Source organism: Thunnus thynnus, chromosome 4 (genome assembly GCF_963924715.1).
Source record: "Thunnus thynnus chromosome 4, fThuThy2.1, whole genome shotgun sequence".
NCBI lineage: Eukaryota > Metazoa > Chordata > Actinopteri > Scombriformes > Scombridae > Thunnus > Thunnus thynnus.
In genome coordinates, this window is record NC_089520.1 from 7,081,762 (window position 1) to 7,098,325 (window position 16,564).

The window sequence follows — 16,564 nt, forward strand, 5'->3', positions numbered from 1 at the left end:
AGCTTTTGAAATTGTGGTGGTTTAACCTATTATAATTACTAACGCCACAGAACCTAAAGGAACAAGTACTCGTGTTGATGTTAAACTATAGCAAGTACAGCAGAATTTAGTTTTTAAAAAATGGTTTGTTTGGTGAGCACGACTTCCCCAAGCCTTTGAATGTGACCTTGCTTTAAGATACTCAAGGTTTTTGCTATAATTATGAATCCATACAGCTTTAAGTTGCAGAAGTACGGCTCTTACCTTCAAAATCCAATATTTCACCAAAAATCACACATTAGAGAAAAACTCCAAAAACTGAAAACAGATTTGTGTATCAGAACTTTGTTTTTCTTCTTTCCTCTTCCATTAATCAAGTAACGACCCCTCAAATTTACCTGGTGACCATTTGGAAGGGCCTGACCCTCAGGCTGGGAACCACTCGACTAAACCAGCTAACTGTATATAAAGTATTTCAAACTAACTTCACCTCCAGCAGCTACAACAGTAACACGCTGCTTACACACTGATGCTTCAGTATTAATATCTTATCTAATGATGTCATATATAATGATATGTCAGTCAGAGGGACCAAACCACTACTTTTACTGCAATACTTTAACTACATTTAGCTGCTAATACTTATGTAGTTTTACTTAAGTAGGATTTTTCATGCAGGATTTTTGGTTGTAATGGAGTATTTTTACACTGCTGCAGTGGTACTTTTGCTTAAGTAAATTATAGTTCTTCCACCACTTATATTGTTTAATTTTACTGGGAGTGAAAGGCCGTCGGGGGTTTTATTGTGACAGTTGTGACCGGATGTCAAATGTCAATAAACGCGGGCGGAGGTTTTTTATTTTGAAGGTCCACGTCGGAAACACTCTGTGAGTGTCTTGACGTTGGTCTTCGCTCCACTTTGAGAACCGCAGAGAAGATGGCGGCGTTACGAGTCGTGGTCCTTACGGGGACTGGGAGAGCCCTCCTCAGCGCTCCGAAAACTATCAAGACCCCTAAGGTAGGTCGACAGATGACTGTTGTATTCACCACACATTACAGCGTGTGTTTGTAACAATAGCTTGGCAGAAAAACGGTGTCGCGGGACGTCCTCACACCGAGCTGACGTTAGCCCGGCTTCTGACAGCGGGGTGAGACAAGGTCACTCGTGTTCCCACACATTTCTAGGATGTCTCAGACAACTGTGGCATTATCTCCTCAGATATTCTGTCCTTCTTTAACTGTAGATATCAATATGACATGAATACGCCCTTTTAATAAACGCTACTGATCTTTAAAACCTGGTAGCTAACGTAACACGTAACAAGCTAACCGGTTAGCTCACTCATGATGCCGCGTCAGATGGACAATGTTCGGTAAAATTCCTCATCTAACGGTGCAGAGATACACATCTGAACGCCAGACGAGTGTGCGTTTGTAGTATTTGTACCTGTTGCTATCCTGACATGAGTCATGTTACGTTAATATTGTCTCAGTAGCTGAGCTAATCCGCATGCTAACGAGTTAGCATTTCAAGGACTGAAAGGACTTCCGGTGGAGAAAAGCCGTTCATCGGTCATCTGTTAGCAGAGGTGGAAGAAGTATTCATATATTTTACTTTAGTAAAAGTACCAATACAGCAATGTGAAAATACTCAATTACAAGTAAAGACCCTGCATGAAAAATCCTACTTAAGTAAAAGTACATAAATATTAACAGCAAAATATACTTAAAGTATTAAAGTACATGTAGTTAAAAGTTACTAATTTTGTCCCTCTGGTTGATATATTATTAAATATGACATCTTTAGATATTAACTCTTTGAGAGGCTGAAAAGAGCAAATGTTTTGGCTTGGAAATTGTCGTTAATGTTTGATTATTTCAGTAGTTGCCATTTCATATTCAGCTCTACTTGTCATAGGGGCTACAGATCCGCTGACATTATTTTTCAAACAGTATTTCTTTTTTTCTTTTATTTTCTTTTGTTTACATGTTGTCTTTATTTGTCGGTTACAGTTGAGACGGGAACAGGAAATTGTAAAGGAGAGAAAAGGTGTATGACATGCGTTGTTCTGGGTTATATGGCCAAAAACGTTATCACGACAAAAATGTTCATATCAGTTGATAACGATAAATGTCAAATCATTATTTCTTTCAAGTTTAAAGGCTGATTTTTGCACCTGAGTGAAAGTTGAAGAAACCAGGTGGTTAGTTGTGGTTTGAAACTAGTCTTTATGGTCAGAACTTGTCAAACACCAAACATTCAAAACAACTGCAATGATAAAAACTGTTTACAACATCAAAATATTCATGAGTAAAATTAAGTAAAATCCTTTTTTTTAGTCCTTTTTCCTCAATATAATAAATATCTAATAGAAAAATGAAGTGAAGTGTGATACAACACTCATGTAAGATGGGTCAGGCTACAAAGTCAGTTACATGTACAGTATCACACAACAACATAAGCATTTAAATTCCAACTTTATTATACAAATGAAAACAACCACAATACATAGTCTATAGAAATCATCTCTGCCCAGATCAAGTTTTGACCTGACGTGCTGCATTAAGCGTCTTGTCTCATTTCCATCTCTGATTACCTGTTGTACATTTAAACTTACACTAGTTCTGCTCAACCACTTATAGCTCTCTCCTCCTTTTAGCGACTTTCTCACTAATCCCACCGTTGTTTATGTGCTATTTAGATCTTCTGGTTACTTGGCTTAGCAGTTTTTGATGGCCTCTCTCTCTCCCTCAAACTCTCATGCTCTCTCTTGCTCGGTGTTTCTCATGTTTAGCTATTCCTCTGCCTCCTGAAGTGATAATTGTACATGTAATAAATGTAGTTTATTTGTTGTGATGGAGGTCTCAATTTAATTATATGGAACATTTATTGAACATTAAGTTAAAAAGCACTAGACATACAACAGAAAGCCCTGGCCAGAATAAAACTGGGTATATTTTTTTATATACGTTATGCGTCTCATCCACTCGGCCACCATGCACCCCCAACACATGAAACTTTCAAACAATATTCCACTCATCAACACCTCCCACCATTCAAGTCCCAAACTTGATATGAATAAGTGTGTAAATCGGGACCCATCCAGCCCGCAGACAGAGGTTAATGTATCGGTGCAGACATGCTGTCATATGATGCCTCCTGTTACGGAGGCACTGGTGAAGGGCAGTTTCATAAGGATGACTAGAGTGAACGCTATATAAACAAGGACATCATGATTAACTGAACTGAACAAAAGGTATCCTTACCTTACAGTCAGGATGTTCTGAGGAAAAGTTTTGGTTTTAAAGGGGAACAGTAAAGCTGCTGAACATGACTTTTAACCTCTTTATCTTCTGCTTGCTAAGTATAAGGAGTGTTCTTGACTTGGAAGTGCCCATTACTGTTTCCTAGAGCCCAAGTTGATGTCCTCAAATTGCTTGTTTTGTCTGACTAACAGTTCAAAACCTAAATATATTCAGTTTATTATCATAGAGGACCAAGAAAACAACAAATATTCACATTTGAAAAGCAAGAATCAGTGAAATCTTGGTATTTTTTCTTTTTAAAAAAATATTTTTTTGCATACTTGTTGTCAACTTATCATCTTAGCTCTAATCACAGTATTATAACACAGAATATTATTATATTACTATCACCTGTTTGTTATAATACTGTGTTGATTTTCAGTAATCAATACGTCGTTGTGCTCTGGTTCCTCTGTAGGCCAACATGTCCTTCGCCAGCCTGCCACGGAGCAAGAAGGTCGCCCTGACGACGCTAGGTGTGGTGACAGCCGGCGGGGCTGGGCTCGCTCTGATGCTGCACCAGTCCGTCAAAGCCTCTGACCTCGAGCTCCACCCACCTAACTATCCCTGGAGCCACGCTGGACCTCTGTCGTCTCTGGACCACGCCAGGTGTGATGGACGAACACACAAACACCAGTCCATGTTTATCAAACGCAGACACACTGATAGTTAATGTAGGACTAAGAATTCTGTTATCTCAGAGGATGACTTTAGGGTTATCTATGAAGTTTTTTTTTGTTTACAGGCACCTTCAGTCTTACACGTTGTAGAAGATAAACACATTTTTTTAATTTTAAGTATTTCTCCTCTCTCTCTCTCTGCCTCTGCAGTATCCGTCGTGGCTACCAGGTGTATAAACAGGTGTGTTCAGCCTGCCACAGTATGGAGTACCTGGCCTTCAGAAACCTGGTGGGAGTGTCGCACACAGAGCAAGAGGTTTCGGCCATCGCTGAGGAGGTGAGGAGGCTGTGTGTCGGGGTTGAATGTGGGGAATTGAGATTTTCCAGAACTTGCTACAATCTGCTCCTGTTTCCTGAGAAAAACACCAGAGGTAGCATGTCGGAGTGCTCTTGAGCAAGTCACTGAACTCTTAATTACTACGTATATGTGAAATATAAGAGTCCTCTGACAAACCAGTGAGCTCCAAGTTGACCCTCTCCTTGCTCTTTAACTGATATTTGTGCACTACTTTGTGAATTATGGGAATCAAATTCTTACACTCCAGGTTTTTATAGCTGATGAATGAATGTTTTGAGTCATTATAATTATTTTATGTTCCTTAAAGCAATTAGCAGATCTGTTACCAAGACTTATTAATTAATTGAAATGGATTCTGCAACAGCAGCAACGTTCATTCATCAACAACTTTGAATCACATAATGCTTTTTTCCATTTGCTAACTCTGTCCGTTCATTCACAGTAACAACAGAAATTGTTGCTCAGTATAAAGACACTTAAGACATGCCTTGTATTCAGATTGAGGTGGTGGACGGTCCCGACGACAACGGAGAGATGTACACCCGGCCAGGGAAGCTGTCCGACTACTTCCCAAAGCCCTACCCCAACCCCGAGGCAGCCCGAGTCGCCAACAACGGAGCCCTGCCTCCAGACCTCAGCTACATCGTCAATGCCAGGTAACGCCTGAAAATCTGCACAGTTTTAATCTGAAAGTCTTGAATCTGTTCGTCCTTGATGTTTATCTGTCACGTCCTTCCGTTCCCCTTCAGACACGGAGGAGAAGACTACGTGTTCAGCTTGCTGACAGGTTACTGCGAACCTCCAGCAGGAGTGACGTTGAGAGATGGACTCTACTACAACCCTTACTTCCCTGGACAGGCTATCGGCATGGCCCCGCCCATCTACAACGAGGTGCTGGAGTATGAGGATGGTGAGTAAAGAGTGTCGGACTCTGCACAGATAGTGTGCAGGGAGTGCTTCCAGTATCCAATCATATGTTTCCTTTTTTATTTAATAAATATATTGACACAAGAAACAAATACAACATATTAGCCAAAGCTTATTTTATACATTAATGGTCTCCAAACATTTACTATATTACAATATAAATGCTTTGTAAAATAACATGTACCGTGATAGAAGATTTAAGCTTGTTGCGCACACCAGCTGTGTCCAGATGAGAGCATTAAGGTTTGTTGTAGTAAAAAAAAAATATGGTGCTGATGGTTGTACTGTGTTTGTTGCCATAGGAACCCCTGCTACAATGAGCCAGGTTGCTAAGGATGTGTGTACCTTCCTGAGGTGGGCCGCTGAGCCAGAGCATGACCAACGCAAACGCATGGGACTTAAGGTATAACACACACACACACACACACACAAACACACACACACACTCACACACACACACACACACACACACACTACCTGAGTTCTGGTACCTCACTTTTGGGATTTTAAAGTCTCAGTGAAATGGGAGTTGGAGCATCTTGAGCTTCTGTACTGTGATGTATTTCAGTGTAACAGAATATTTGAGCGGTGTACAGTTAAATCAAACCCGTCACATTTGATTGGACCATTAAAAAGTGTGTGAGTCTTAGATTTTAGCGCGATACGGAGCTGCTTCTCACACACCTCCCTCACCTGTCAGATCAGGAAGACGACAATGGAGAGATGAATGAATCAGACCTCAGCCAACACACATCTCTTCCATCTCTCTCCATATTGCTCTATTAGCTACTAGGACTCATAAACGCTGAAGTGCTGTTTTATGTGACCGGTGTGGCTGCTACTCACCCAAAGACACGTTTGATAGGATGAACTCTTGTAAACGTCCCTGAGTGCAGGATGAGTCATCGAGCATCTGAAACTGTTTTACAGGAAGAGGAAAGACATCGACTTTGATGTAAAAATACTTCGATACTGATTTTTTGACATATTTGGCACAAGAGATAAATGAACAATAATCACAGGGGTACTGGAATAAAACTGGGAAAATGTATTTTTCATTTCACTGGGTCTGTAAACAGCTGTGCAAGAACTTAATATGAAATTGTTTAAAACGTTAAATATATGATTAAATAGTAAGTCAAGAAAACTACAAATCTGACCAAACATTTTATACCATCTTTAAATACTTTGGCAGTTTTTGATACACATTTTGGTCCAAAAAGTATTGAGATTTGATACCCAGTCTTAACTGTATTTTCACTAAACACACAGGGATTTTTATGGGTAGCTTGCAACAGTTAACATCTGAAGACTCCACATCACGTTACAGTGTTGGTGTTTTCCTGTATTCAGCCTCAAACCGGATCTCTGTCATGGTGTTACTTAATTTTATCTTCATGCACGTGATGCAGAATCATTGTGATGCAAACAGATCTTGTTGAGAGTACATTATATAGTAAGAGTACATATGAAGGCTGTTCGTGTAAAAACTGGACTTCATTGGTGCAAAATACTTGCTTACTCTATGATTTAATTCCAGCTAGTTTCAGCAAAGTGTCATTTACATTTCATTTTCTTTTTCAAAAGTTTGATCTTAATTACTTTCATTGCACAGTATTGTAGTTCATGTAAAAGCATGTTTATTTCAAGGAAGGAAAGGGATCTGGCTTTGGTTTTCCTGTATATTACAGATACAGTTCCTGCTGTTTCTACACTTCTTAGTGCTCAGTGAAGGCAGCACAGAGGCAACATCCTCAAATGTCCAGTTTTGTCTGATCAACAGTCAAAAATCTAAAGATTCAATTTACTGTCATATATGATACAGAGAAACTTCAACAAATAGCTGCAATGACTGAATATTTAGTATCCTTGCTTAAAAAAATGACAAAGGATTATTCAATTATCAAAATAGTTGCCAATTAACTTTCTAGCGACTGACCAATCAATTAATTGACCAATCATTGCAGTTGTAGTAGTTTTATGTGACCTGGGTTTGATGAACTCAAGATGGACAAGACTGGAAAATTGCCAATTGTCTGTAACAAAAATAAAATAGATGTTTATTGTAGATTGTTTGTTAGTTAATGTTTCTAAGCTATAAGCAAGATGAAACATCTGATCTGTTTGCAGTGGTTTGTTGGATACTGACAGCTGTGAAGGAGACACACCAGGCATACAGACAAAATTTCAGGGAAATATTGGGTCACGTGTTTCAGCTGCGTTTTGAGAAGGTTTTGAAAGGCGACAGGCCTCGATGACGGGATTTTTCAATGCAGTCACGTTGTATCAAGTAGAAACAGGATGTAAACATGAGGCTTGCTGTTGGATTCATCTGTTCTCTCTTTTTGTCTCCGTCAGATGCTGATGGGTGCCGGCATCCTCATCCCTCTGCTCTACTACATGAAGAGGCACAGGTGGTCTGTGCTGAAGAGCAGGAAGATCGCCTACAAGCCTCCTAAGTAAATGAAATCAAACATACCCCGCCTCGGGCCTAAAAACTACCAGAGAGAGCTGCGTTCAGTGACCCCACAACACTCGCCTCACAATGATCATATGGACACAGAACAACTGACATACACACACACACACACATGCCTTTCTAAAGGGGGTAGAGAAATATGAGTATATATACTATGTTTATTCCTACAGAAAAATGCCTTTTTTTTAGTTGTTGGCATGGTTGAACCAATTGTGTGACAGATTTTCCTGTATCTGGAATATTGTGGTGCAAGTTTGGGTCAGAGAGTTGTGGTGTTCTTGAACGCACCCTCCACAAAGTTTGTTTTATCTGCAACAAGTCATCGCTGGAAGCAGTTCACATCTTGACATCTTGTATCAGACACTATGTCACAATTGACTGATAAGTCGTCCATCTTTGTAAGATACCCAATTAACCACATGAGTGCTGAGAAATGGTTGCTGCAAGCTTGGAACATCTCGGGCGTATATAAATCCATCCTCCCTTATCTTCTCCACTAAGACACTCGGTGGATCAAATGCAACCTCTGAACCTCTGTTTTACTGTACAAAATAAATTATCTTAAAGGAAACTTTTCTGTGTGGTGGTTTGTTTTGTTTCTAGCGGCAACCTCTCAGACATCGCTTGTATTGTTCTGATCATTTCTGTCTGACTCGTGGAATCTGCATCTACACTTTGTCGTGTAAATATTTAATAAACTGGTGAACTAAACGAACTTTGTCATATGAGGTTTTAATTTGGAACGTCATCAATCCTGTAAATGATGCGGGGAAATGAATCTGAATAATCTGTTTCTGTCTGTATTTCACAAAACTATACAGAAGCAAAATAATCACTCAGATCAGAAAATTACTCAGTTTTATTGTTTTACACATGCATCACAAAAACAAAATACATTTTCATCCTTGTAAACCATGACATTTACAATAAACTCAACCATTTTAATTTGAAGATGTACAAGTTGCATGTAAAGCTTTTAATTTACCTCAAATCTTCCCCTTAAAGCTGCACCACTCACTCTGTAAGTTCATATTTAGCAGAGTTATAAGAGGAGATATACGCATTGCAAAATAAAAACGGGTTGCACCACACAAACTGATTCTTACATGTAGATGAGTTGTTGCTAAATATTTACACGCCGTGACTGTATCACGAAGCAAGTTCAGTTTAGTCTGGATCTATTTGGGCTTCACTGAGCCTAACATTGGGAATCTTGGATACGCAGGATCACAAAGCTAATAGTCAAAAGACGCAGTTGATTTTGAATGACAAAGCAGACAAAATGTAACTAGCAATGTTACACATTACTTTAGACAGAATATCAAATTCTGATGCTTCTGATGCAAGCACAAGACGCTAGGTTACAACTAATTATTTGCTCACATGCTAAAAGTAAAGTGTTTGGTGCATACAAACATTGCCTTTTGAGGAACATATTTAATGTCTTAATGTGCATCTCTTGTGCTGCTGTGGGTCAGGTTGCCCAGGTGTTTGGCCACATCTATCAGAACTCCTGAGACCAGCTCTGGATCATCCAGCAGGGGGCGCTGCTGGACTCTTTCTTCTGCAGCCTTGTAGTTCTGCAGGAATGAGACGTCTTCAGCTCTCAGTTCCTCCTCTGTGGCTCTGACTGTGTCTGACAGAGCTGCTATCTCTCTGCTCAGAGTCTCAATCTTCTCCTTCACCATCTGACCCTTGATGGTCCAGACAGAAGAGTTTGAGTTTCTCAGAGTGCAGACTGCAGAGATCCTCAGACCCTGCTGGAGCTCTCTGATGTCTCTCCAGTAAGAAGGCCTCACACAGGTTCTTTAATGCCAAACTGACAGGTGGTTTGTACATAGATGATCTTCTCTTACAAATTGGACACTCATGTGTTTGTTTCTCTCTCCACCAGTTCTTCAGACTGGTCTTTATAGAAGCTGTGGGTGCATGTCAGGACAATAGGATCTTTGAAGATGTCCTGGCAGACAGAGTAGGAGAGATCCTCCTCTGAATGAAAGGGAATCCTCTCCTGCGACCTCTTGAAGAAGTTTTATCCAACAGTGGAGGACATGATGAAAATACCAAACATTTACATGTTGCAACTTCTCAGATGAGAAGATCTGACTTTGGATATGACTTTTATGTCATATATGACAGAAAACTAAATATCTTTGGATTTTGAACTCTTGATCAGACAAAAAAAAACATTTGAAGGTTTCACCTATAACAGGCATTTTTCACTGTTTTCTGACGTTTTATAGACAAAATAATTCATCGATTAATGGAGAAAATAATTGGCAGATGAATCGATAATGAAAATGATCTCTCCCGTTGTAGCTGACTTGTACAGGGAGCATTTTGAACAGGCTGATCAGGGCACAATCCTCTACCTCACCTGCCATCTGCTATCAGTATATGAATAACACTTTTACCACTCTGAACTGCTCCAGTATCAGCAGCTTGATCTACAACACCAAGTTCAAGCATGAACAGGAAGAGAATGGCAAGCCGCTGTTCTCAGAGGTCTGTGTTCATGTGAAGGCAGACTTGAGTTTAAAGACCACAGTGAACAGGAACAGACTATCTGTCATCGTTTAAATTAGTGAGGGGGCGGTGTTTTTCACACAGTGCTGTCTTAACACAGCCATACAGAGAGCTTTACTGGTATTATCTTCAGTGGGCGTATATTTACAGTGTTAAAGTCTGTCAGTGAAAGTGTGTGTGATGGTGTGTAGGTGTGTGTCAGTATCAGGATCAGAGAATTACAGTTTTCCTTTTATTTCAGTCCAGATAAGCTCTGATCCTCTGGAGCTTCTTCACTGAGAGAACAGTGGAGGGATCCGATAAGGAGCGTGCTCTGTGTATACCATCAAAGAACCCATTCAAGATAAACAAGATGGATGTTTTCCCCTTCTGGACAGACTCACTCGCTGCCGCACCAACAAACCAGTCTGTATTGTCTCCCACCTCAACATCCCAGCAGTGAGCCCTCAGAGCCCAGGACAATATGATAATAATCAAACCTCTCTGGACTGTCAGGAAGCTTCTGTCTCTTTCCAAATCTCACACTGGTCAGATCTTCAGACAGGATGAGTCCTGGATGAGCAGTGTTTGGATTCAGAATCACAGGAGTGCAGGAGACCATCATCTCCTTCATCTTGTTAGTTTTATGTTCTCACAGTACAAACAGGGTAATGGGAGATCACCATCTGTAGTAAATCAAAATTAATGCTGAAAGACCTTTTCTCTCACAAACATTTCAATTCTAAACTGTTTGATTTCTTACCTGGAAACACAAACTGTGTAATAACAGTTGAACCAGGGCTAGAAAATCATAAAGCACCTTCATATATTGGCTGTATTGCTTTAAATTAAACACAAAAACCTTGAGTCACTACCTGGAAACACATGGTATCTGTCTAATAACTATGAATCTAGGTGTAAAATGCTAAACCACCTGTTTCTACTTCATTTTAAGGTCATGTAACCCACAGTAAGTTTACTTGAGAGCACAATTTTACCTAATGTTATGTGCTTTTGTTGTCTAAAGCTAACTACTCTAAGGACTCGGTATGCAAAGTCTGAGTTTTGTTTACAGATGACACAATCAGGAACTGCTGCATACTGCATGTGCACGGATTAAACAGCAAAAGGTGTGGCACACTGCTCTATACAACCAAGGTTCCTCATTTTTCAAGCCCCAGTCTGTGTTTATCTCACAGAAACTACCGTCTGTGTTTCCAGGCAATGACTCTGGCCTCTGGTGTTTAATTAAAAGTAAGATAACCAATTAAGTCTAAACAAATGATGATGTATTTTCTATTCTGTGAGAACTCTGAGCGTTTATTTCTGGTGATAATGAAGGTGATTTCTGTAATTTTCTTGTGATTATGAGGGGATTAAAATGATGTTACTCCGTGAATACTGTCACAACATGGGTCTATTAATACTTCACTGTTATGTTATTACACAGCTTTACTCGTGTATTACCCTCTTTTTCATTTTCCAAGTTAAATATAGCCCCAGTATTACTCTCCAACTAGTTTTACAGCATTATTACTGAGTAATCATTGAGAGAATTTAACACTGATATAACCTGATTATTGTGATTATAATGTTATTGTTATTATTGTGTTATTATTTAGATGTTTTGTCCCATTATGAATATGTTTTTCCCAGTATTACACTCTTGCCCCATTATTACCCCATGACAAAAAACAAATAAATAATAATTTTTAGATTATTAGGATAGAGCAAGATATTATCAGCCTATTACCTCTGTAATTACCACATTTATTCTGTGATTACAAAGATACTCCATCTTATTATGAGCTATAATGTTGGAGTTGTTGGCTTCACATGTAAATATGTAATGTTTCCCATAGAATATGTGTCATTTTGATTATCTGTATTGTGTATTAAAGTTCTGTCTGTTTTATTCAGTACGCAGAATATAAACCCAGAGGACAAAGAGGATTATTTTGTAGGAGGAATATTCCAATTTATTATTTCAATTTCTTTCCTTGTTTCCTTCAGCTGCTCCTCCTGTAAGATTCAGAGCATGTGAACTGTTTAAGGTATATGTGACATGTTGCTTTTCAGGACTGGCTGCATTTCCAGTTGAATGCACTGACCAGCTTCTTACATATACTGTAAATGCATGGCAGTAAAATTAGCTCCCACAATAGAACGGTTTTAAAAGATTAGCATCAAGGTGGATGAAAGCTCATCAAAATAATGCAGGAATTTGACTGACTGAGGATGAAAGGAGAAAGAAAAAAACACAACTAACATTTGTTTTTTGTGACAGCGTGTCTGTTTTATTAGTTATTGGGCAAAGTGACCAAAAAATAATTGGTAGCAAACACAACAGGTTATAATTCACAATGCCAACATACGTCAATATTTAATGGTTTACATGTTGTTCATTTACCAAATTCTCTTATTCAGAGTGAATTGCAATGAGAGAAACAGCATAGAAGGTATCAGTTCTTACATTTACAAGACATGCAGCTTGTACCAAATCCATAGTATTACATACTAAATCTAAGCAGGTTTTAAGTTTGTAGTGTTCAGACTGGAAAAGTGATGAAATGACATATACTCAAACCAGACAATATGCATACTAAAAACAAGAAAACATTAAAATAAATTGTAGGTGGTTGTGAAACAGCTCCAGAAAGATGTAATAAAACAAAAATAAGTATTAACTTAGTGACAGTCTGATTGACAACATCACACACACTGCATCATATTCAGATAGTATAAGTAATTGTTTTTGTTTTAACTGCTAAAACAACATACTGTAAACATTAGTATGTGTAGAATTAGTATTAAGTATGAATTTTGGACACAGCTTAAGGGTCTCTTCAGCCATGCTAACTGCTCATTGAGGCTTTAGCTAAGCACAGCAGGGCTTTGAAGCAAATGCTAACATGCTAACATGCTCACAATGTCAGTGCTAACAAACTGATGCTTAGCAGATATAATGTTTACCATAGTCAGCAATTCGGTTTAGCATGTTAGCATGCTAACATTTGTTTGTTACCATGAAACACAAGGTTTTGTAGATATTTGGTCATAAATCAAGCTGTTGGGCAAATTACATTTTTAGCTTTTTTAAGGTTGGTGCTAGATGAAAATTTAAGGGATCACCATTTTTTTTACAAACCATTGTGAAGGGGATATGTATTTACACTGACAGAGTTTCTGGTCAGTGTAATCATTCCTCATCTCCATACTGTAGAGACAAAATCTATCATAATATCGCGAAATGGCTTTAATGTTTAATGTCTTTTCCTGGTTTTAAAGGCTGCAGTACAATAACGTGATATATTTTCCTGACTACCTACTTAGTCATTATATCCACATTACTGATGATTATTTATCAAAAATCTGGTGTAAATATTTTGTGAAAGCACCAATAGTCATCCCTGCAATATTGCCACAATATCAGTATTGAGGTATTTGGTCAAAAATATCGTGATATTGGATTTTGTCCATATTGCCCAGCCGTACTGTAAAGTTCATTCTAAAATTCAACTGAAGCTAATATGAGGAAATTATAGCTTCCAAAGTTTTAGTGTTTTTTGTTTTTTTTTTAGCATGAAATGGCATATTGTGTTTCACTGTTAATATCCTCATGTTCTCCTTCGCTGACTGAGCTGTTCTGTTGTAACTGAGATCTTCGCTGGTAGTATCTGAAGTGGAATTTCTTTGTTTGTGTAAATGTATGGAAACAGCCTGTCAGTGAACGCATGTGTGAAGGTGTGTATGTGTGTGTTAGTGTCAAGATCAGAGAATGACAGTTTTCCTCTGTTCCAGTCCAGATGGACTCTGATCCTCTGCAGCTTCTTCACTGAGAGAACGGTGTGGGGATGTAGCGGGGAAAATGCTTTGTGTTTACCCTCATATAACCCTATTCTCCATAATTTGGCCAGTAAACCTATGCTTTCCTTCCTCTCAACAGAATCTGCAACCACACCCACAAACCAGCCAGCATTGTCTCCAACCTCAACATCCCAGCTGTGAGTCCCTGAGTTAAAGCCCTCGGAGCCCAGGACGAAGCTGAACTTATCAAACCTCTCTGGGTTTTCAGGAAGTTTCTGTTTCTCTCCACGTCTCACGCTGGTAAGATCGTCAGACAGGATGAGTTCTGGATGAGCAGTGTTTGGATCCAGAATCACAGGAGTGTAGACGACCACCTCCTTCATCTTGTTCCAGATGTTGTAGGTCAGGTTGCCCAGGTGTTTGGCCACGTCTATCAGAGCTCCTGAGACCAGCTCTGGATCATCCAGCAGGGGGTGCTGCTGGACTCTTTCCACTGCAGCCTTGTAGTTCTGCAAGAATGAGACGTCTTCAGCTCTCAGCTCCTCCTCTGTGGCTCTGATTATATCCGAAAGAGCTGCTATCTCTCTGCTCAGAGCCTCAGTCTTCTCCCTCATTATCTGACTCTTCTGCTCCTCTTCCTCCCTCAGAGCAGCGATCCTGGCCTCCTCTTCCTCTTGTAGAAACTGGTGAAGCTTCTTAAACTGCTCCTTAATCTGCCTCTCTGTGTCTCTGGCCTGGACATTAATGTGTTTTGCTGTTTGATCACAGTTTCCTTTAACTTCTTCAAAGAGCTTCAGTTTGTCCTGTAAGATCTTCAAGGATTTCTGGAGCTCCTCTCTGTGATCCTGTGCAGCTTCATCATTAGGTCTGAATCTGTGGTTGTTGTGTGCTTTTGAATCTCTGCAGATGAGACACACTGGCTGCTGATGGTCCAGACAGAAGAGTTTGAGTTTCTCAGAGTGCAGACTGCAGAGAGCCTCAGACCCTGCTGAAGCTCTTTGACGTCTCTCCAACAAGAAGGCCTCACACAGGTTCTTCAGTGGCAAACAAACAGGTGGTTCTCCTTTAGACGACGTTCTCTTACAAACTGGGCAGTCCTGTTTTTGTTTACCTCTCCACCATGTTTTCAGACAGTCTTTGCAGAAACAGTGGCTGCATGTCAGGACAACAGGATCTTTAAAGATGTCATGGCAGACAGGACAGGAAAGCTCCTCTTCTGGTCTTGAAGCCATTTTCTCTACACAAAGATCAATCCCTTGTGGCTTTCCTCCCTTTTGTAGATGTTTACGTGAAAATTCCTTTCCCTTTTCAGTCGTGTTTTTTGTAAAACTTACATTCAGTACGTGGAGTCTCAGCAGTTTGAAGTTTCAGTATTCCTGTATTCCAGTATTCCCTCATATAGCGTCGTCAGTGTCTGAAAGTGAGTTGTATTGACTGTTTCTCAGTATATGTGTGTGACTCTTCAGTGAGGAAGACAAACAACTTATGTGTCCTGTTTGTCTCATGAGAGTCAGGTGAGGGGTGGAGCTTCTCTAATACAACAGGTTGGGTTTCATTCCAAAAGTATCTGTAATTGCTCCTTGTATATTTTAGGCTTGTAAAACTAGTCATGTATGTCGAATGGTTCACCAATAAGGCTCGCCCGATCGCCCGGGGCAAGTAAAATGCAGCGTCAGGCTAGGTAATCTAGCAACTTGCCAGATCGAGGCAAGTGGTGAAAAAAAAGTAAAAAAAATAATAAAATAAAAAATGTTTCAGTTTTTTTTTTTTCGATCTTCATCGTATCATAAATTATGTTCGTATTCTCTGGCACACATCAGAGGATATTGGCCTGCACCATTGGCCAATCAAGAATTGTGTAGGCTAGTGGTGTGATGCGTGAAACAAACATTTACTTAAAGTGACATGACAGTTAACTTTAGTCTCTTTAGTTGTTGTTATTTGATAACCGCTAATAAATAAAACAATTTGTATAGGAGAAAGTAGATTTCTGACCCACTTGCCTGACTGGGCAAGTGAAAAAAAACATAAACGTTAAACCCTGAGTATGTTCATTTGTATATGTTTCCCCGTCTATACATCTATAGTGGTGTGTAGGTGATAGAAGGAAATTGAAAATGTATTCAAATAATAATCTCCCACATACTTCCCACCCATGCTCTTTGATAAGTACATTGGCTTCATGTAAAGATATGTATGGTTATATTTATCTTATTTTAACCATTTTTATTACATATTAGCATCCCCAATGAATTTATCAAGTAAATCAGTAACACAGAAAAACAAGACTAAGAGTCTACAGCCATGCTAGCTGCTCTGCCAGGATGTGTTCGGCACAGTGATGCTTTGAGCTTTAGTGTGTTAGCATGCTAACATTTGTTAATTAGCAATAAAAACAAGGTGTAGCTGAGGCTGATGGGAATGTCATTAGGTTTACAATTATTTAGTCAACACTTACCCTCCATACTGAACTTACCTACTCTGGGACACAAAACAACTGATGCATTTTTTAACTTTTGGCAAAGCCAGGCTAGCTGTTTTCAGTCTTTATGCTAAGCTAGGCTAACCACATCCTGACTCCTG

At 39.4% G+C, this 16,564-nt stretch overlaps 2 protein-coding genes across 2 annotated transcripts; one reads left to right on the forward strand and one right to left on the reverse strand.

The window, feature by feature from the left end:
- The first annotated feature begins 840 nt into the window (after positions 1–840).
- Positions 841–8,380, forward strand: cyc1 (cytochrome c-1). The gene is made up of 7 exons (XM_067586319.1): positions 841–997; positions 3,704–3,894; positions 4,116–4,242; positions 4,762–4,919; positions 5,013–5,173; positions 5,493–5,593; positions 7,549–8,380. Exons 1-7 carry the CDS (start codon positions 917–919, stop codon positions 7,651–7,653), a joined length of 924 nt encoding a protein of 307 aa, XP_067442420.1. The 5' UTR covers positions 841–916; the 3' UTR covers positions 7,654–8,380.
- Positions 8,381–12,490: 4,110 nt separating this feature from the next.
- On the reverse strand, positions 12,491–16,054 carry LOC137180999 (nuclear factor 7, ovary-like). Its single transcript, XM_067586320.1, has one exon. The coding sequence runs from the start codon at positions 15,211–15,213 to the stop codon at positions 13,792–13,794; it is 1,422 nt and encodes a 473-aa protein (XP_067442421.1). The 5' UTR covers positions 15,214–16,054; the 3' UTR covers positions 12,491–13,791.
- Between the last annotated feature and the right edge of the window lie 510 nt (positions 16,055–16,564).

Coding starts and splice junctions, on each gene's coding strand:
- cyc1 (XM_067586319.1), top strand. CDS start 917: ATGGCGGCGTTACGAGTCGTGGTCCTTACGGGGACTGGGAGAGCCCTC. Junction 4,243..4,761: donor TTTCGGCCATCGCTGAGGAG/GTGAGGAGGCTG, acceptor CCTTGTATTCAG/ATTGAGGTGGTGGACGGTCC. Junction 5,594..7,548: donor GCAAACGCATGGGACTTAAG/GTATAACACACA, acceptor TGTCTCCGTCAG/ATGCTGATGGGTGCCGGCAT.
- LOC137180999 (XM_067586320.1), bottom strand. CDS start 15,213: ATGGCTTCAAGACCAGAAGAGGAGCTTTCCTGTCCTGTCTGCCATGAC.